The sequence below is a fragment of the Ambystoma mexicanum genome, chromosome 8 (assembly GCF_040938575.1).
Source record: "Ambystoma mexicanum isolate Mex_15411 chromosome 8, UKY_AmexF1_1, whole genome shotgun sequence".
NCBI classification, from domain to species: Eukaryota; Metazoa; Chordata; class Amphibia; order Caudata; family Ambystomatidae; genus Ambystoma; species Ambystoma mexicanum.
Genome location: NC_090929.1, coordinates 1099073801 through 1099095651, shown reverse-complemented (window position 1 = coordinate 1099095651; position 21851 = coordinate 1099073801). Strand labels below are relative to the sequence as shown.

Sequence of the window (21851 nt, the reverse complement as noted above, 5' to 3'; positions counted from 1 at the left end):
GGGGATTAGCACCTCCCTAATACCACCACTTGTAATCCCGTGGTAAATCCATGGGACTTACTGGCAGTAATGGTAACCGATTGTGGCAGTTAAACTACTGCCAAACTCGGAATGAAGCAGTTTGTTCCAGGTGCCAGAGCACAGGTTAAATTACAGGACCATTAAGGCAGGCCAACGTGTTACCTGGAAGAGAATACACCAAGCAGACCATGTCATCCGGTTCCCAGCCACCAACGGACTCTCCTGGAACATTCCGGAAGGATCAATCTCAGCATTCTGCTCAGCATCAGGCAGCTGAGTCTCTCTCTCACACACACGTATGGACACTGCCCTCTTCACCCACCATCTCTCTCACGCACACACGGACACTCCACAGCATTCCCACAAGTTCATTGCGAATCATTTGGCGGGAGGGAAGAGGGGTAGTTCCCACAAAGCAATTGCTGTCTCTGTTGGGCAACCCTTGAAGGATTTGAAAGCTTTCTAATAAAAACCACTAAAGCCCTTACAATGAGTTATCCACTGTCTAATAATCTCTCCCTTTTGGTGACCCTTCATTTTCATTCCTATTTTAGGGGCCCTTACTTGCTGCGACACCTTCCTCTGTAAACGCCTTGCCATTCCTTTACCTTTTCATTGTCTATTTTCTCTGCCCCTTTCTCTGTATTTCCCTGCTCCCCAATTTACAGTTTAGAGACAACTAATTGTAATACACTTTTATAAATTACCAGTACAAGTTGAGCACATATCTGCACTCACTCACTCACTCACTCACTCACTCACTCACTCACTCACTCACTCACATTCTCTCTCTCACGCTCTCTCTCTCACGCTCTCTCTCTCTCTGTCACTCTCTTTCTCCACACTAAGCTGTTTTACGGAGGGAGATGTGAACAAGAGGAGCAGTGTGACGTCATAGCGATGTATTGCATTATTTATTCACTTTCTGATGACGGAAATGTCCAGTTATTAACTTCAAACACCCATTAAAAAAACAATAAATATCAGTCACCCTGATGTTCAATAAATGTTCAAATGTATTCATTCAATGTTTAAAACAGCCAAGTTTCTAATTTATTTTGCAGTGTGGCCCTGGAGGGTGCCTGATAGAACTGGCCCAGCAGCTCTTCATTATCATGGTTGGAAAACAGATTGTCAGCAATATCCAGGAGTTTGTCATCCCGTAAGTCAGTCCCACACTTGGGCACCCAGGGTTGAGACCAGCCCAGGAAACACTGATGACCTTGAGAAAGCTGGGAATGTGAGAGAGTAACCACTGTAATTCCCTCCCCATCTGCCAATGATGTGCTGCCCCCACTCCCAAGACTCCTGGAACCGATTGCATTTCAACCAAATAAATCAAAAGGCATTCATCTAAATGATCCACAGAGATCCTGGTTTCAAAGCGCTAACATTCTGTCGCTGCATTACACAATTAGTTCAAATATCATTTTTGTACAAAAAAAGGCCCAAAATGTAGTAAATGGCGTTTCCACTTCGTTCCCTTATTGATTTCAAAGCATCTTGAAGAACCCATTTTTAAAACCTTGTCAGTCCTTCACTTTGATATATTAGTTCCCAAATAATCTTAACTTGTAATGGTTTTTAATATTGATATTCTCCAATCCCTGATAAACTATACAGGGGCATAAGGCACCACTTTCTTTTGCATGAAAATAGAGGAGGCCATCAGCGTAGTGGGCAACCGAGTAGACTGCTCTCAATGTCACCTTCAAAGTAAATTGTTATCTTAGAGTTCAAGCCAAACCTCTCCTTGGCAAAATGATTCCCAGTCATTAGATTTAGAGTGCAAAAATACAGAAAGCTGCTGACAATTCATCACCTTCTTTTGATTCTTCTATTCTTAGAGAGGCACAGCTCCTCCCTACTGATGAGGTCCTACCAGACCGAAACACGTGTCTGGGGATGCTGTTGGTACTCTTGTTCAGAGGAGAATTGCCTAGCATTTCGGTGCTGGATTGCCCCGGGGCAGGACAAAGACTGATATGTTTGGGATATTTCTTCTCTGTGAAAGATAGTGAGCTAAATACTCAGGGTAAGTCTCTCGTAACCAGGACTAATCTCTGGCAGAGGGACTCCCAGGACCCCCCTTGTTAATTAGCATATTTACGTAACTTTGGGTCTCACCCTAAGTTACATGGGGAATCCAGACGTGGACCCCTTGCTCACTATTCTTAGAGAGGCACAGCTCCTCCCTACTGATGATGTCCAACCAGACCGAAACTTGCGTCTGGGGATACTGTTGGTACTCTTGTTCCTAGGAGAATTGCCTAGCATTTCGGTGCTGGATTGCCCCAGGGCAGGACAAAGACTGATATGTTTGGGATATTTCTTCTCTGTGAAAGATAGTGAGCTAAAGACTCTGGGTAGGTCTCTCGTAACCAGGACTAATGTCTGGCAGAGGGACTCCCAGGACCCCCCTTGTTAATTCATCTAAATGATCCACAGAGATCCTGCTTTCAAAGCGCTAACATTCTGTCGCTGCATTACACAATTAGTTCAAATATCATTTTTGTAGAAAAAAGGCCCAAAATGTAGTAAATGGCATTTCCACTTCGTTCCCTTATTGATTTCAAAGCATCTTGAAGAACCCATTTTTAAAACCCTGTCAGTCCTTCACTTTGATATATTAGTTCCCAAATAATCGTAGCTTGTAATGGTTTTTAATATTGATAGTCTCCATTCCCTGATAAACTATACAGGGGCAAAAGGCACCACTTTCTTTTGCATGAAAATAGAGGAGGCCTTCAGCGTAGTGGGAGACCGAGTAGACTGCTCTCAATGTAACCTTCAAAGTAAATTGTTATCTTAGAGTTCAAGCCAAACCTTTCCTTGGCAAAATGATTCCCAGCCATTAGATTTAGAGTGCAAAAATACAGAAAGCTGCTGACAATTCATCACCTTCTTTTGATGTGACAACATTAACGAAATCACCAAACACGCCTGGAATCATGAACATCACCGCCCTAATGCTTGCCTCTAACGTGTTCAGCTCTGAAGTGTCTCGTGTCCAAGTTAGCTCATTTTGAAGTCGCAATTAAATAAATAACTTCTCAGTGTTATAAGGAAGTACATGATATCGCTAATTGTTTTAAAATATCAGATTTATATTTCACTTTAAATTTTGCCAAGAGATTGTTGGATCATTGTTATTGATCATATGTTAGTAACCATAGAATTCCTAATATTGTGCCAAAGGATTGTTCATCATCAACAGCAAAAGGATTCTTTTTACACCAATCTCCAATTTTTATTTCCATCAATTCAGTTTGGTGGGTAACTAGTCCTGATGTTAACTCTTATCCAGAAATTGCTCTCACTGCCCCGGTTTCTATTTCTCCAAAAATGTAATAATAACCTGTTCTTACTTTCATTTCCTTAATTTAATGTAATAATGACCACATTCTTCTATACCTTGATTAACTACAATCATCTTAATACTCAGATTGAAAATGGATTGGAATATCAATAGTGATAATGTCATTCAATTGTGACCCGCATCCAAAATGAAAAGATGTGAGCGGTGCCTTTCCAGACAAGTGTGGTTATGCAAAGAAGTTCTAGCACACAGATGCCATCAAACTTATGGCTCCTTGTTTCATGGTGATTAATTGGGCTTTTAGATTGAACTGTAAAAACTAGGCAAACATCACTTTAATCCTTTCCAAAACTTCTTTTTGAAAGCGATCGCAGTGGCCCACTAATGGATTACAAGATTGTCAAATTGCTGTCGCCCACACACGTACATTTCCACACACATTAGGGATTACAGAGGAGACTTTAGCATGATCACCTGAAAATTATTTTTGCAACAGGAAAAGTATAATTTTATCAAGTTTAAAGGTTCAAATATACTCTGTTAGGATTAAAGACTCTCAGATAATGCAATAAATTCTGAGGGATTATAACTTGGCCTTCAAGACAGCAGGTACTTCTGAATCTAGATATTCTTTTTAAATTAATATAGCGGTTTCTGTAATTTTTAAATTTGTACTAGAAATATTTACTTCACTATTTAAAGCTCTTTTGATTCTCTCACCTCTTGAACCAGTTGAGGTTAAACCTGAACTCATTAGACTGAGGTATACCACTTTAGACTCTGGCAACTAGGTAGTCTATAATGAACAGACAATGCCAGCTGTCAAAGGATGAGTGCAATCAGAAGCTGATGGAAACCTTCACAAGCCAAGAAGCAGTTCCAACCAAACTAAGGTACTGACTGGGGTGTTGCCTTTGAGAGTAGGGGCCAACATGGGTATTTGGGCATCTCCCGTAGAAAGACAAACACACAATTACTAAGCTGATGGGGTACTCCCAAACGCACAAAAAGCGTTTGTTCATTGTTGAAGGATAAAATATACCTGTATTCAGGAGGATCCTTTGAGGCTAATAACAACTCAGGTGTAAAGGGATGCAGTTGACTGGCAATTGACTCCAGAGGTCCAGCCTTCCTTCTGTCGACCATCAGCAATAGAGTCTCAGCAGAGCAGGACCAGCTCAGGAGAGTTGCGCCGGCCCTGCAACACAAAGATTCTCTGCAGCATTGCCTGTTTTGTAAACCTCCAGTAAATTGGCACAACAGCTAATTTCCTTATGTAAAGAAGGTGCATAAGGTAATTCTGAGTTCCACTCGGGCCATAAGAAAATATAATATTCAGCTGCACAGGCTCACACAACAGGGAAATACATTGCCTCCTAGCGTCTCATGTACTGCCTATCATGTTTATTTCTGATTACTTCAGGGGCCCCAGCAACTTTTCCATTAACTTCTTTCCACTTATCCAGAGTCTTTCCCACTCTGTACATTCTCCAATGTTGCTCCCTTTCCGTGTTGTCCAGTTGATTACTGTCTCACAGAAACACTTTTTCACAGATATCTGTGATCAATGGTGGCCGCTTACAATCTACAGCCGTGCTGCTAAGTTATGGAATTATTTGACATAAAACTAAACAAAAAATGTCATACGGTGCAGGTGCAATTAGGGGGAAATAAGGGGCCTGAATCTGCTTTCTCCTCTTCATGACCAGCAGTCCTTAATAATGCATATAGCCAAGTAGAAGTATAATATTTCCATCAGCACAATCTGTCAGATTTGGGGATTTCAATTTCAAAATAACCCTCCGCCCCCTCCCCCCACAGCATTTATGCACTTGTTGAACACAGGAGATAGCCATCAACATTATATATATATATAGGGAGGGGTCATTATCAGTCTCTATGATTTGTCCATAAAACTTTTATCACCTCATGGCAGTACACATATAGGTTTTGAAACTTTGGTGGTGGAGTAATGTTAGTTTAATATTGAATAATGAAAATAAACCAAACATGTTAGTAAATGAAATGTAGTTTTTTTATTTAGTATTTAAATATCAATGTTGTCTTCTAGGGTAGGAATTATAATTGTACACTGGGCTCAACTGGAACTGTTTTGCATGAGTATTGTGACGAATCCTTGGATGTCATCCCTTCTCCATGGGGGAAAACCCTTCTCATGTGGCCAGGGCGGTGCGGTCACAGTCCAACATTCCCGCTGGCGGTGGTGCACTGCGGGAGGATCACATGGGAAGGGAACACCCTCATGGGATGAGGGATGATACCTTAGGATACATGCAGTAAATACATTCCACTATCCCTATACCCTCTTACCCTTTTGAAAGTGTTAAGGTCCTTAATATTTCTATGTATGCAAACAAGGTAGAAGTTTGTCTTCCTTTGTATACTGAGACAAGAAGAGCAGTCATGATATCCTGAAGAACAGTACTGCAACGAAGAAGATGCGCGGAGTGCAGAAGAGCACACCACGGAATCGCAGTAGTTAGTCCAGCCTATTCAATCTGGCTGAGCCAGACGAATGAATAAACAGTGAAGAAGGACTTACAGCAGGGACCTGTCCTCCCTGGAGGTGCCTCGAGGAAGATGACCGCGTTTGCTGCACCTGCGATCGCAAGGTATGGGAAGTGACATCACTCGCAGAAGGAAAGCTGGCGCTGTGGAGCGGACGCAGACCAAGCAGAGCCGCTTTAAGAAGCAAGAGTCCAGCGGCTGAAAGAGGAAGTAGAAAGAAGGCAGATGCCCTTTCAGATCTAAATCAGGGATAGAGGAGGCTGGGAACCCGAGGAGGTGGAGGTGAGCAGAGGAGGGGGCAGAATACCCAAGCATAGAGTCTGTGACTCTGATACTGCAAGGAAGAGGTGGCAGATAGAGATGGGGGAAGAATACCCCAAACCAAGGGTTTGGTGACCCTAATAAGAGGAAGAAAAGGTGGTGGTCTGTAGATAAGGAGTAGAATAGTCCAAACCTCGGGCCTGGGACCCTGCAAATAAGAAAAGATGGTGGCGAGAAATAAAGGGGGAAGCATACCCCCAACCAAGGGTTTGGGACCCTGAAAGTGGTAGCGAAGCAGTTGTTACATCCCTGATTATATATGGTAGTGCTTGTTAGGATAGTTAATCAAGCCTACCAAGAAGGAAGAGCAATACCGGAGAAAATGTAAGTCCGGCAAATCCGGGGTTTGCACCCACATAAAAAGGATGGTTGTTGAAGAAGGTAGTACTTGGCAGAAGAGTACAGTCTACTTAGAAGGAGAATTGTATTTGCTGTGCAAGTCCGGGACCCCATCCATATAAGAAGAACAGCTGTAAACTCCTCCTTTTAATCACAGTACTGGGGAGAAGAGTCAATCCAGTTGGCTGTAGGAAAGGAAGAGAAACTTGGGGCAGGGAGTTGACCCCTGAGATTGAGAACATTGTGAGAAAGCTGAAAGAAGGGAGATATTCTCTTATCATGTAAAGGAAGTGGGACCACTGGAAAGTAGGCACTTCCTCTTGGAACTTGTGAAAAGAAGGGGAACACTCTCTTGACCCCTCTGGAACTTTGTCTGTTTTTGCAACATTTAGAACTTTGTGTTTGGAACTCTGAGAAGAAGAACCTGCTGAGCAGACAACCCATTTGCACCTTGTATTTAGTTATTACTGTGAGAGCGAGAGTTAGGGTTTGGACATGACGGTGGTCTTATCTTCATTTTACATCCAGAGAGACCCCTTTAAGATTTATAATGAGGCAGGGAAACACCTCTTAGTGCTAGGGCTAGTGAGGCCTTACTCCAATACCATTTTTCCTTTAATAAAAGTCTGTAGCAACAGAAATACCACTTGTGTGTCAAATTATCACTACTGCACCCTCACACTATGCATTAGATGTAATGTAAAAATGAAAGATTTCTTTAATGTGGAAGTGAAAACATTGCTCCCTGCTTTAGCTTACACGTTGGTGTGTTACATTGGGGTGTTTTATTTAAATAAATCTTGCTGGGAAGTTGCATGGCTGTTTCTTAGATACTAAGAAACACTTTCTGGTGTTTCACTGCCTGCTCCTGAAGTCAAAATGCTTGGAATGCAGTCAAGACCAGTAGTTGTTGTCTTCATTCTGTACCTTGGCTGAGAGGAGGTCAGCCACAACCTCTATTTGCTATACCGACCGTATGATGTTTATTGAAAAGGTCCAGTTAAATAGTAGTGTACGTCCTCCAAAATCATAGGACTATTGGAAGTGACATAACATTCCCTTCAACAACATTATACAACTTTTCAATCTTGATGACATGCCATTGTATATTGTTTAAACAACCTTTGTTAGAACTCTGACTCAAATTAACGATCATTGACTGATAACAGACACAGGCAGCCAAATATTAAAACTAGCAAATCTTTAGACAGACTTACTTTTAAAAACTTGATTATCGTATTGGTAAATTTCCAGGTGTTGCCAGCAGCAATAACCACTACCCTTGACTTCCTTTAAATTAAGCTTCTCCTTTATGACTTTTATGAACGGAAGAGAGGTAGCTATTGTGAGAAACCAGAAGGTCTCTCACCCGTTAGTCCCCGGGGATCTGTCATCCAGGTGGCCAGGACACGGCCATTGCTTTTGGATCAGTTCCTGGGGTTGTCCCAGTGCGGGATGATCACCTAGGTAAGCGTCATCAGGGAGTGGGACACCGGATGGCGGAAATGCAGTATCCCTCCCCAAAACACTTTCCCCCATCCTACAAGGTAGGATACGTGGGAGAACTTTACTACCCCCGCCCCTTTTTCCTTCACAAATACTTCCTCACAGACAGTCCGCTCTGGGAGAAAACAGACTCACACCCGAGCAGTGTACCTGACATGTCCCGCTACTATGGTCAGGCAAAGTCAGGCAATCACTGATAGTCACTCACACCTGACTTCCATTAAACTTCCCCACATGGATAAAAGGCGGAGCAAGAGAGCACACTCTGAGCGAGGCAAAGCACACGAAGAACAGCAGTCTTGAGACGGCAGCTGAACGGGGGAGAAAGATGGAAAACCAAGAAGGGTTTGCAAGGAGGGAAATAGCCTTGACCTTTTCGGCAAGAAACCGTTACTTTCCAGAAGCCTTCGAAGCAGAAAGCATAAGGCCATGAAACCAGACTGAAGACTCATGCAATGTGTGTCAGAGATACCGAAGGGCCTCCCACATAACCAACAAAGATGGGGAGGAGCGACAGCCGCCGGGATATCCCCTTTGGCTCCAACAAAAAAGAAGTAATAGAGAGATCAACACAACCAGTGAGTTGGAGAGACTGATGCAAGACTGGTCTGGGTTGAAGTCAAGGTTGCAAGCGGCAGCATTATATAACGAGCGCTGGCAACATTGTTAAACGCGTGTGATGAAAGACGGGAGCAAAGCTTTAATGCTGATGAATATTTGAACTTGAGAACGAAAGATACAATACCGTTAAGAGAGTGGTCCGGCACCGTGAGTGTGCTCAATCGAAACTCTCTGTAAGGTATCCCAAGAGAAATGAAAAAAAGCCAAAAGATTGATGAGAATATTGTATGAAGTGAATTGAAGTGGTCCTGCGATGGTTTAAGCAAAACCCATTGCACATTCAAAAGTCTTCGATTTTGATATCAAGAGGATCTGAACCCGAACGAGGGAGACCAAGAGTAAACATTGAGGTACAAAGGGATCTAAGTCTGAAGGAGGTAGACCCATGATAAATACTGGCAGCGAGAACTTGTGAATGTGAAGATCCTAATAGAAATGGAACTCTGATATTTGTTTGGTACAACAGGCCCTCTCCAGTAAGAGACTCTTATTGGAAAAGAGACTTTGGCGAAAGGCCCCGATGTCTATGCTTTAAACTGTGTCCTCGTGGCAGAGAAGCCAGAGTTTGTGCGAAGCTCGAATGTGCCGCCTTTCCCACGTGCTGAAAACATGCAGAAGGGAAGCCAACTGCTCAACTGTCCTGACATATTATTTGTTGAACACTTTTCTTTTTGCATACATTATTGTCCCACACCCTTTTGTATTTAGAAGTAAGGATTGACAATAGGTTAATTAGTATAGGGCCTTTTATTTTGACATAGACTCGACTAGGACTGCGTTATTATTATTTGATGGTCGCAGCTTGCTCCCATCCTTAGATCTAGGTTTAGATACGATAGGTTTTCAACCAACCCATTGAAGTGCAAAAAACACCCTTGAACTGAGATCACTTTTTGTTTGTCTTTGATACCATGCCTTCCTTACAATAGCTCCTTCATTACTCCATGTGTGCTTTTGAACAACCTAGTTTATTAACCTCCACAAGCAGTTTTATCTGATTTAAAACAGGTAAGCTGCCAAATAAAAAGAAATCTGACTTAAAATGCATGTTTTTCAGATTTGTTTTAATTCAGTCCATTTCTCTTTTTTATGTGACTTTAAGTATATGCTGGGGGAAGTAATTTTGGGGACACATTGTATATCTTCTTTGATGTTTAATAAATGAATTCATCTGGTGCAATTGCAGTGTTTTACATATATTTCATTATTTCTCCAGGATTTCACTTCTTTTGTTCGTCAGTTGCTCCCTCAAACTCTCTTTCGAGAATTTAACTAGTGGTTCGTTTTTCCATCCAAAGAAAATTATTTAAAAGCAGTAGCATTCAGCAACCGATTCCAGCTTCCAAAAATGGTATAGCATTATGTTAGGAAGTTTTTATAATACAGCACATTTTTGTAAAACATATCATAAGTAATGAAGGACTTTAAAAACACTTTTTAAAACATCATAAAATGTATAAGATAGAACATTCTGTATTTGTTAATTCAGATATTATAAACGTTCTTAAAGATTGCCAGTCATTTACTGTTGAAGGAAAACCTCGACCTTTCTCATGCAGTGTACATTTTGCAAAAAATACAGCTCTGCAAATTCTAACCTACGCACTTCGCCCCATATTTTGTGCAAGAAGTGAGACATATGAAAACGTTGCTAACTAGTCAATGTTTTGTCCTCATATTCAGGAAATGTGATAATCACACACATCACTACTGACAGATATGTTAGAAAGGATCCTTTTTACACTATTACGGCACCTGAACATTTTGCATACTGTAACCTGTATTAGCTACCAGCCAAAGCTATCCATTCAATCCCTCTTTTTCACTCCCTGTCTCTTCCCCTCTCTCCTCCTGATTTAAGGAAGCTCAAGGCTTGGCGACAGAAGCGAAAGCTGGCCAAGGTGCGGGGAACCCAGATCTCCCAGGAGCCCAAGCGATGGGAGGATGACTATGAACTTATCGAGTGCGAAGGGCTTTTTGAGGAGTACTTGGAGATGGGTGAGATTAAATGAGGTCATGTCCCAGAAGATGGGACCTTGGTTCATGATCACCTGGCTGTGGGGGATCTTTTAGTGAATGTTGTGGGAGTGATGACTGAGGGTGATTGTTGGGGATGATGTAGTATTACTAACTGTAGCAGCGGTTTTGGGAATGATGTGGAATTTCTGGCTGGAAGTGAACATTAGGGAATTGTGTGGCAGTGGTGGCAGCGATTGAGTTTCAGATAAGAGTGTACCGGTGCTGGCCGTTTAGAGCAGTAATGGACGCTGCAATAGTGCTGGCAGTGAGATTGGTGTACGGAATGGCAGAGGAGCTTAAACAGTTAATGAGATGCCTGAGGGTCTGTAGGGAATGTCGTGGAGTGTGAGTGTTGCAGTTTCTGTAGCTGTGGGTGCTGTAGACTGGAACTCTGGTTATGATTGGTTATTTATAACGCGCTTAATACCCAGAGGTTTCTAAGCGCGGATCTGGGGATCGAACCTGTGCTGCTCTGCGTCGTCTTGCTTCCAAGGCGAGCGCGTTGCCCCTGAGCTATCCGCCTGAGAATACTGTTAGGTCAAGTCTGGATCATAATTTAGATACACATTATGGACCATTAACCAACAACAAGTAATTGATGTGCGTTCCCTTAACTCTTCCCACATATGTGAGCCATCTGATTTTACTTTATTTGATTTTGTTCAATGCTAAAGAAGGCTAAACTCTGCAGAAGTTGATGTCCCATGTTCCCGTATGACTCATCATTCCTATAAGTTTAAAATAGCTATGCTAGCAGGGGTTGGTGTTAAGTTGTTTTATGTTTGGCACCACTTTGGTGACATTAATCTACAAAATGTGGTTCATTGATTCCAGTTGACTCTTTTGGACACAGTCCTTTACTCTTTGATCAGCATCTAGTTGTGATATAATTATTATTAGGATACTGGCCACAGTTCATTGAAAGACCCATTGTTAGTATTTTGTTTGCTTGCATTTATTCCTCCTATTATTTGGTTTCTCTTTATCTGAAATTTACATATTTTTAATGCAGCAATGGCTTTGGGGGAAGTATGTTTTAATAGAAAATGTCCAATATAGGCTCTGGAGCTGTGGGTGCTGTAGCCTCCAGAGCTGTCGGGCTCTGTAGAGTCTGGTCTGGAACTGTGTGTTCTGTAGATTTTCTGCACTGAAGCTCTTGTATATTGTGGTTGCTGAAGGCAGTGGGGTTTGTAGACTCTGAAGCTGTTGGTAATATTGTAAACTGGGTGATGCAGGCTGTGGGTGTTGTAAGCTATGCCTGCTATGTGAGTAAGTGGTGTAGTTGCTGCAGGCTATTGTTGACTTTGGATTTATGAGTGTTGCTGGGTGAGTGTGTTATCGACTATGGTTAATGGAGAACTGTGGATGGTTTGGAGCAATGAGTGGAAATGATTTGTGGTTGCACTATCAACTGTGTGTGGTGTGGGTGCCATAGACCATGGGTAGCTTCTTTATGCACTGGGGTACAGTGGGTGCCACTAAGGTTGTGAATGAAGTGGCTGCAGGTGATCAAGTGGTTGCTTGGTCTGTGGTTGTGAGTGCTGTAGGCTTTGTTATTGTAGTGTGTGGAATTGTGATGTATTGTATATGTGGGTGCTCTAGGTAATTGATGGTGTATGCTGTGGTTGCTTTTGGTACTTTGGCACAGTGGGCCCACTCTGAGGCTTGTGTGTTGTATGTGTTTTGTGAATGTTTTCTCTGCAGGAGCTGCTTGCTATGGTCCTGTATTTTTTGTTTTTTTTAAATCGTTTGTCATAGTTTTCAAAGAAACATTTCACACATACAGTACAAAGACAGACGTGAATATGAAAGTAAGTACAACCAATAAAATAAAAATTGTGCAGTCCTGTATTTTATGTAGATTGTGCTGCTTTATTTTCTGGAATTGTTGCTGTTTATGTGACTGTAAACTTTGTGGCTGTAGCTGCTGATTTGGTGGTATGGGTTGTAGGGTGTGGGTGATGGAGACTATGGTGCCATTGATGTTATTGAGGTCAGATGAGACAGCTTGTAGGTGTGGTGTGGTGGTTGCTGTATATCCCAAATGTATTTGTTATGCGCTCTTGAGATGTGGCTTTTCTATGTTGTGTATGCTGTAGTATCTGGCTGCTTTGAGTGTGGTAAAAATGGTTTCCAAGAATCCCAAGCTGTGTGCGCTGTAAGGGTGCAGAAGGAGGAGATTGACACATAGATGGCATGGTGATTGCTATCGACTTTTATTAGTCAAGAAAATAAAGAGAACACTTAACTTTCCCTGACTCTAAGAGGGATTCCCTGCCCCAACTACACTACAGGTTCTATCAGTGTGTAATATGTCAGTGTAAATCAATAGTCCACAATCATGTGTCAAAACCCTGATCCTGTCTCTTACACTTAAAATTAAACTAGAGATAATGTAGATCTTCTTGGTCCAGATGAATGACTCCCTTCTTCTGGACTGGTGATAGAAGCCCACCCCTAGGCTTTGACTTCTTAGGGGAATGACTCCCTTCCCTGGGTCAACATTGTCCTCCAATGCAAAAAAGCACGTTTCCTTGATAGAGCCTCTGCCTATCATTTAACACTCTGTATCAGAAAGTCTTTATAACTTTGGTTACCAGGAGAATGACTCCTTTCTCCTGGTATCTTGACTTCAGAGTTTGATACAACCAGTGGGAACTTCTCCCTTCCCCTGGTCTCCTTTCACTTGTTAACACAATCCAACATCACCAGGGGGAATGACTCCTTTGCCCTGGACTCTCTTTCAGTTTGGTTTCACAGCTCAACACCACCAGGGGAGAATGACTCCCTTCTGCTGGTCTATTTGTCACATAGCTTCAAACACACAGTTCTCAAATGTTACAAGGGTCCAAGACCCCCGCTTCTCCTCTTCTTTGATTGAACTCACTTAGTATCTCTCTCTACCAAGTACCATTTCCTATCTTGTGACATGAGGTTAAAGGCTGAAGGGCAGTGCAGGAATGCCATAAACGTGGCATTTGTCTTGACTGGCTATCTTGATGTACGATGTGGATGAAAATGAACACTTGGCCAGTTGTGGACAATCGTGGATGAACCCTGCATTGATTTAGCATTACAATTCTATTTTCTTCCACCCAGGTTTCCATAGCATGCAAAAACAATTTGAGGTACATTTTGCCATTGTTTAAGATTTTGCATTGTTGGTTGGACCCTTTTTGTACAGGGGGACCATCAAGCTATTTGCCAGTGAAACAGGGACTTGCAAGGTGATTGAAAAAGAACAAAATCTGGTTTCAAGCAAGGGGGACCACGAGTCGAACAAAGACTTGACCACTTCCGTCGGGTCCATGCTTGTTCCAGGGGCCTACCCTGTACCGAGGGCGGAGATTGCTTCTTTAACCTTCTGTCCTGAGAACTAGCTCCCCATCATCACTTTTTACTTCCCATAGCTTGTAGTCATTTGGACTCCCCCCTGGCTTGTTTCTGGGACATATGTTTCCCCAAATGTGTAAAATATTTTCCTGTAGTGCCCTTTCCAAACTGCTTGTATGATTTTGGACTCAATTGAGTTTATATATTTGTCCTCATACCTTGTGAGATTAAACTCCTGAATCTTCATGAGTCCTTGTCTGCTACAGTGTTTTTTAAATGACACCACCTGGACATCAGTGACTCCTTTTCTTTTTTTTTTTTAAACTCTTTTTATTAGTGGCCACAAAGATACATAACACAGTTACATCTTCACGTTACAGGTAAAACAAAAAAAGAAAAAAAAGGAGGAAAACCATTCACATGATATATATCTCATCGCGGTGGTACGTTTACATAGTTTCATCATCATCAGAAATCATTTCACATAAGTAAATTCTGAAAGGTCCCCAAATATCTTTAGGTCTGCTCGCCGCTGGGCGGGTGAGGACAAATTGTTCCTCTGCCTCATTGACATACGTCATCTCCCGGAGGAAATGTTTCACGCTGGGTGGCGCAGTACTCTTCCATTGTTGACAAATGCATTTTTTGGCCACTGCACATGAAACGTTGAATAGTCTCCTGTCCCTTTCGGAGCACTTTCCTACGTCCCCAAACAAATATTTCTGCGGGGTCAGTGTAGGGGGGATTTGTGTGATTTCTTCCAGGATATCCGCCACCTCCCTCCAGAACCGAGCCACCACCCAGTACATGTGGAATGAACCAGCCTGATCTGCTTTGCATTTGGGACATTCACCGGAACTATCTGGCACAAACTTGGCAATCTTGGCCGGGGTGTAGTGTAGCCTGTTTATAATTTTAAACTGAATCAGGCGCAATCCAGCGTTCAAGGAAACCCTCTTGGTGAGCGAACAGTATCTGTCCCAATTTTTGTCATCTATGGGGATTTGAAGATCTTTTTCCCAGTTGTTTTTAACCAGGTTAGTCGTGGGGGAATGTGTTTGGACCACAGCGTATAGACTGGAAATCCCCAGGCGGTCCCCAGACATTATCAGCTGTATATAAGGGTGTGTAGGTGGTTCATCCGGAAAAGACTCCCAGTGTTTCTGGAAGGCTGATCTCATGCGATAATATTGAAGTGTCGTAAGTGGACCCCCACCGAATGCCCCTGTGACCTCCCGTAGTGTCGCAAATTTCCCATCAACAAACATGTCGCCCAGTTTCATCTCTTCATTGGGATCCCAAGCTTTGCGCAAGCTGCTATCGTGTGTTGGTGGCATGTCAGGGTCATTCCAGAGGGGGACCGCAAGGTTCTAGGGGGACAACACTCCCATTCTTCTAAATATAGCTCTCCATGCACCAACCGTGCAGTTCACCGGGTTAAAGTCACATGTGTCGCTATAATGCGTATCAAAAATTACGGACTGTATATTCGTGGGGTGTGTGGTAAATTCTTCTATCGCCATGTGGGGGGGCCCTCAGCCTTGCAGTACCAGTATCTCGAGAATTGGGCTTGGGCAGTATAATAGTATAGTTCAAAGTCAGGTGCCGCTATGCCGCCTGAGGGGTATGGTTCAGTCATTTTTTCCCATCCTATTCTTGGAGTTTTCCCATTCCAGAGAAAGGTCGTCACTATTGACCTAAGCCTATTAAAGAAGGGTCGTCCCGGCCATATCGGGATATTAACAAATAGGCATAATAGTTTGGGTAGGACTATCATTCTAAGAACCGCTATCCTACCATGTAATGATATCGGCAGGCCGTCCCATAGCAATAGTTTAGTGTTCAAGGCTTGTAGTGTGCTATCGTGATTCTCTGTGTATAGCGTGTGTTTTTCTCGTGAGACAAGTATCCCCAGATATCGAATGCTCTTTTCCGACCACTTGAGACCACATAGGGAACTGGGGCACCTGGTTGCCGATGTGAGAGGGAAAATTTCAGATTTGGCTGTATTTATGGAGTATCCTGTGTGTGCAGTGAATTCCTGGATCTCGTCGTAATCGGTGCTATCTTGTTTTCTGGTTCACGGACATATAAAAGCGTGTCGTCTGCATATAGGGAGATTAGTTGAGTAGCGCCCTTCAGATTTATACCCCTGTTTGAGTGTCTAAGCCTGATTGCAATTGCCATCGGTTCTATTGTTAAGGCAAACAGTATGGGCGAGAATGGGCAACCCTGCCTGGTGCCCCTCTCCAACAGGAACAGATCAGAGATGGATTGATTGGTCAACACTCGAGCCCCAGGTTTCATGTACAGTAGTTCCACATATCTAATGAAGTTAAGGCCAACACCAAATGCCTCCAATACCGCTAGTAAGTAAGCCCATGACACCGAATCGAAGGCCTTCTCAGCATCCAGTGATATGGCAACTGCGTTCCTCCCTGGGTCTATTTGGGCCATGATACCGAAAAGTCTGCGAAGATTAAGGGCCGTGGATCTAGCGGGGATAAACCCATTCTGGTCAGGGTGAACAAGTGTAGGGACCACCGGCAGAAGCCTATTGGCCAACAGTTTAGCAAATATCTTAGCATCCGTGTTGATAAGAGAAAGTGGCCTATAGGACGACATGTCTTGGGGTGGGTGGCGCGGTTTAGGGAGTACAGTTATCAAAGCCTCTCTCATTGACGGGGGCAGTATTTTACACTGCTGGAGGGCTTCCTCTCAGACCTGCAGCAACAGTGGAATGAGTTCCTTGCGGAACTCCTTATAGAATTCCGCACCTAATCCATCTGACCCAGGGGTTTTATTGGATGCCAAGTCCTTAATCGCTTCAACAATTTCCTCAGCCATGACAGGCTGGTCCATTGCCAGGCAGGTCTCCTCAGAGAGTTTCGGCATTGTCAGCGTCTCTAAGTATGTTTGTCTTAGTGTCTTAGTGTCCCTGTTACTATATAGCTGTTGGTAGAATTTAGCAAACTCACCATTAATCTCTTGTTCACTCAGCAGAATCTCACCACTCGGTGCTTGTAGGCTCGTAATTCGGTTGGGATGCCTATCTTGTTTCAGTAAGTTGGACAGTGTCCTGCCTGCCTTGTTGCCCTCGCCATATCTACGGGCGCTGACCGGGGCCGCCATATACTGAATTTCCCTAGCAGCTAGCCTGCCAAATTCCTGGAGATGTATCTGTATTTCAGCTAGTGTTGTCTTATCCTCTGTACAAGTATAAGCCTCCTCCAGCCTGCCTAATTCGTTTTCAATTCGGGTTAGTTCAGCTCTGACCCCCTTTAGAAGACCCACAGATTTGGACAACAGGGTCCCCCTAGCTCAGACCTTAAAGGACTCCCAGACCGTGGAACATTTCTCAACCGATCCCTTGTTATTGTCGAGGAACTCTGCAATCTCAATGTCTAATCCTTCCATCTCTCCCGAATCGCCCAGCAACCCTCCGGGCATTCTCCACCGTCTGAGTGGTCTGGGGCAGTTATAAAATTCAACCTCAAACAGTACCGGGGAGTGGTCAGACAGTGTGCGGGACAGTATTTCACACAACTTCATTGCAGTGATCATGGCGGGGGATGCAAACCAGTAATCAATTCTGGACTCAGAGTCGTGAACTGAGGAATAATATGTGTATCCCTTTCCATTCGGGTGAACCACCCGCCAGGCGTCCTCGAGGGAGAGCTGAGGTAGGATGTGTTTCAGGGTAAGAACAGCCTTGGTAGGTGCCCTAACGATCATACTGGATCCGTCTAGTCTAGGATCCATAGCAACATTGAAATCTCCACCCCACAGTATATTAGGAACATCAATGGCAGCAATTAGTTGGTATACATTTGTATAAAAGGTTGGGTCATCAATGTTCGGGCCATATGTGTTGACCAGCAGCATTTGTTGTCCTGCAATCGAGCCCCACACCAGAACATATCTACCAAGGGGGTCAGTTTTGTGACCTTCCAGCCGGAATCCCAAACTTGGGTGTACAAGCGTGACAACCCCCCTGGATTGGGATGAATAATTTGTATACAACCTTGACTTGCCCCAACTAGGCAATATACATTCATTGCTGGCGTCAACAGCATGTTTTTCCTGTAGCATAACAATTCGAACACTATGTCTGACAATGTAATTCCCCACTTTCTTAGTTTTCAACCGATTGTTGAAACCCCTAACATTCCACGACAGCAGTCTCACCCTTAATGCGTGTTCAAAGTCTTACATAGAAATGTTCGAATATTATCACCAACCTTTTCGATGTACCTTTCATATGCGATAGATCGTGTCAGAATCTTTGAGACCACTTGTTTAACCAATAAGCAATAAACATTTTCCCTCACAACTATCTCAGGGCTAAGTGTCCCAAGGTGGGGACCTTTTCCCATTTCAAACCATAGGTTGGTATAACAACAACAACCCATTCCATCCCCCTTAAACAACCCACCTCCCTCATCGTCACCCCCAACTTGACGATGTCTGCCCCTCAACTTGTGGAGTATTCCAGGGGTAGTCATGTTGCCTCACATGACCGCCACACCCGGTTCCTAGAACCCACCAATTCAGAAATAATGGCCATCTGCAGTATCAGCCTTCCGTGGACCCTAAGGCAAGGCCCTCAATAGCTCCAAACAATTCTGCAAAGAACGTATATCTTAGTCTGCCGGACGGGGTCTGTTGTTTGGCGCCGGTCGGTCCCCTCTAGGAGGAAGGGGTATAGAGGTCTCAATATAAGATAAGGCTTTGGTCGGATTTTCAAAAAGTGCGCCCTCCCTGCATGTTGAATCCTCATTTTGGGTGGGAACATCAAGGCATACGTGATCTGCCGTGCTTTAAGGAGTATATTAACCGGTTCATATGAACGTCTACTTACCTGGACAGAGGCGGAGAAGTCCAGATATATGTGTATTCGATTACCCTCATAATGCAGTGTTCCAGCCTCCATTGCCAAACAAAGGATTGTGTCCCTGTCTCTATACTTCAGGAGGCAGACAATTATCGTACGTGGCGCAGCTCCTGGCTTGGGTACCGGTGCTAGGGTGCGGTGCGCTCTTTCTACCAGGAAATGTTTAGAGAGCGACTCCGGTCCAAATAAGGATATGAATAGCTCCTCCATGTGTTTCTCCATTTGGCCCCTGCCAAAGGACTCCACCACTCCAACCACGCGGATGTTGTTCCTTCTCGATCTGGATTCGAGATCCTCACACTTGCTCTGTAGCTTGCTCATCGTGTCTTTTATATGGGAGATGTCTCGACTGTGGTGGGCAATAGTATCCTCATTCACGCTTATCCTGTTCTCAGTCTCTGTGACAAGTGCACTTTCTTTGTCTATTCTGGCCTCCATGGAGCCGATAGTGGCCACTATTTCATCCAGCTTGGTGTTCACTGCCAGGAACCCATTTTGGACCAGTGTGGCCAGTTTATCTTCTCTGTCTGTTCCTTCCAGTTCACAAGGCACGTTTGCCTCCGGATGCGAGTCCACTGTCATGGTGTGATTTGACGTGTTGGTAAACGTGTCCATTGGGCCCTTTTTTTTTACCACCGGGAGTCTTGGATGCCCTGTTTGTTTTGTTCGGTTCCCCCATGTTGGCGCGGAACTGCGTGCGTGTACAGAGTATGTTTCAAAAGTGCCGTAGGGCAGTGGCCTCCAATGTGTCCTGGGGCCCAGGTAACCCGCAGCCCCAACATATCAAGTCACCAGTGCGGATCCGTTACACACGAATGGACTGTGCCCTCCCACGTGCACAGTGTCAACCGAGCCCCACAGCACTCCCAGGGGTCCCATCCAGTTCTGCAGCGTCACCGGGTTTATATGAGTGTTTAGTGCGCTCAGAGAGAGGCTGCGTGGCAGCCGTATGGTGGCCGTGTGATACCCCCACAGTCAACACAGAGTGTAATCCATCAGGTATCTGGACGTCTCACTTGATCACAAGCAAGGTTTTACAGGCGAGGTAAAAGACGTGTGCAATACACGGGGAATCAAAACCCCACAGCCAGTACAATGTACAGTACACACAATGTCAGTTGTAAACCGTCCTAACACCGCTCGGACGACCATACAGCCTGTAGATTAAATAGCGGTATGGATTTCATGTGTCTCTGAGTGATGCATCCGCTGGGGCATCCAGCGCCCAGAAGCGCTTCAGACAATAGAACACGGCAAGGTGCCGTCAGGAGAAGACTCCTCAGCCATTTAGACACACCACTCCCCCTGCCCCCTCGTTTTAAAGCCTCTTACTCGAGTTTGTGACTACGTCGTCTTCAGGTCCATGAGCGGGCGGGAGATCCACAACTCCGCGCCTGGGGGGAGGAGGGCGGTGGGTACTCAGCGGGGAGAGGCTCGGACTGAGCCCGGGCACCCGCCGAAAGTATTAGGCACCTTTATGCAACACTGCACGAAGAGCGCGGGCCGCGCAGAAGGGTAAGGCACGAACCACCAGCGCAGGCGCCGCCCAACCGCAGCCCGTAGATCCCAGCATCCACGGCTCTTGGGTGAATACTCCTGGTGCTACGTGCCGGCCCAACACAGCACCGTGTGTCGGCTAATCTTTTCACGGCTATATCTCTGCAGTCCAATGCAGCCGTAGGTCCAGATTTCCTCTGGTTGTGGACAGACCAACAGGCAGCCGTTCCCGCAGGTTGTAGTCTTCCAGACGGCCTCAGAGCGGATCTTTAAGCGCAGGATATTGTGGTGGAGCAGGAGCTCCGGGACTAGGCAGCCATTTTCCTCGTGCGCAACAGCGGCCCCCCCAGTGACTCCTTTTCTTGGTTACACTAAGGTTTTTGTGCATCATTTCTATGAGCCTTATCTCCTAGGGTCTAGTCTCGTTCTCTATCGGATACTGCAGGGCTTGCTTTTTCTGTGCACATTCATCATCAAATCATGAGGTTGGTCCTTTTCCTGCTGTTATATATTTCCATTTTTTAACCCATTCATTGGGACAAAGGGAAGGTAGGAATTCCTAATCTTACCATAAAGAGGGCTCCCTTGGTCTCCCGATTCACAATGTTTCAGCCAAGAGAATATTTGCAGGCCGCTGTACCACACCCTCCAGTGTGGTTTTCCAGGACACAGCATCCTCTTGATCTCTTCAGGGTTCCATTGCAGCTTCCAGTTATTCCCCCCAACATACCGTGTTCGTTGTGGACGCCTTCTATTCACTTCATGGGTCGCAAAAAAAGGAGGCCTGGCTTCCGTTTTAGCTTTTATGTCCAATTGGAATGGATTACGGTTATGCTCTGTTTTCCAGATTATTTTGAAATGTTCAAATAGTGACCCCTCTCTGGCCATGAAAAAGATTTAATCAAGGATTGTGTTGGCTAATCATGCATTATAAATCGGAATATTGTGGGTGTAGCCTTTAAAGGAATTACATACTGAGATGAGGGATTCCTTTTGGCACAGATTTTTTTAAAGTATTTCCCCACAGGATCCTCTTTGGGGAAGGAATGTTTTATGCTAGGAATCTACAATGAATTTTGTATGTCTGCATTATCTTGTATATTGTTCCCTCGCCTTCCCAATTTCATGTTTAAATCTCTGCATATGACCAGGTGGACTCGATGGGAAGATGGACCAGCCTAGGCACGTTGTCCTGGAGATGTTTGTTCGTAACCAGACACTTTTTCTGCTGCAGCATACACATTCCTTATGCTTAAAGATTGTATAGTGTGATAACAATTCATTGGATTTGATCATGGCTGTCCACTTTGCTAACTGCTTTCTTACAGATGTCCACTCTACTTGAGATCTACATCTTCCTGGAGTTTCTCCCTCTAGTGTTAGGGGAACTTTGTAAAGTTTATGTGACATCTCTGGGTGCCAAAGTTCCATACATCATTTTCCCTGCAAGAT

General features: G+C 44.2%; 1 protein-coding gene across 3 annotated transcripts in view; it reads left to right on the top strand.

Annotated features, from left to right (window-relative positions):
- Window positions 1–21851, top strand: part of LOC138472772 (anoctamin-7-like) — a 439062-nt gene that overhangs the window by 349493 nt on the left and 67718 nt on the right. For all 3 annotated transcript variants that reach the window (XM_069611107.1, XM_069611106.1, XM_069611105.1), the window contains exons 17-18: window positions 1086–1183; window positions 10518–10654. In XM_069611107.1, the coding sequence (XP_069467208.1) occupies window positions 1086–1183; window positions 10518–10654 (235 nt within the window). The remainder of the gene's footprint in view (window positions 1–1085; window positions 1184–10517; window positions 10655–21851) is intronic.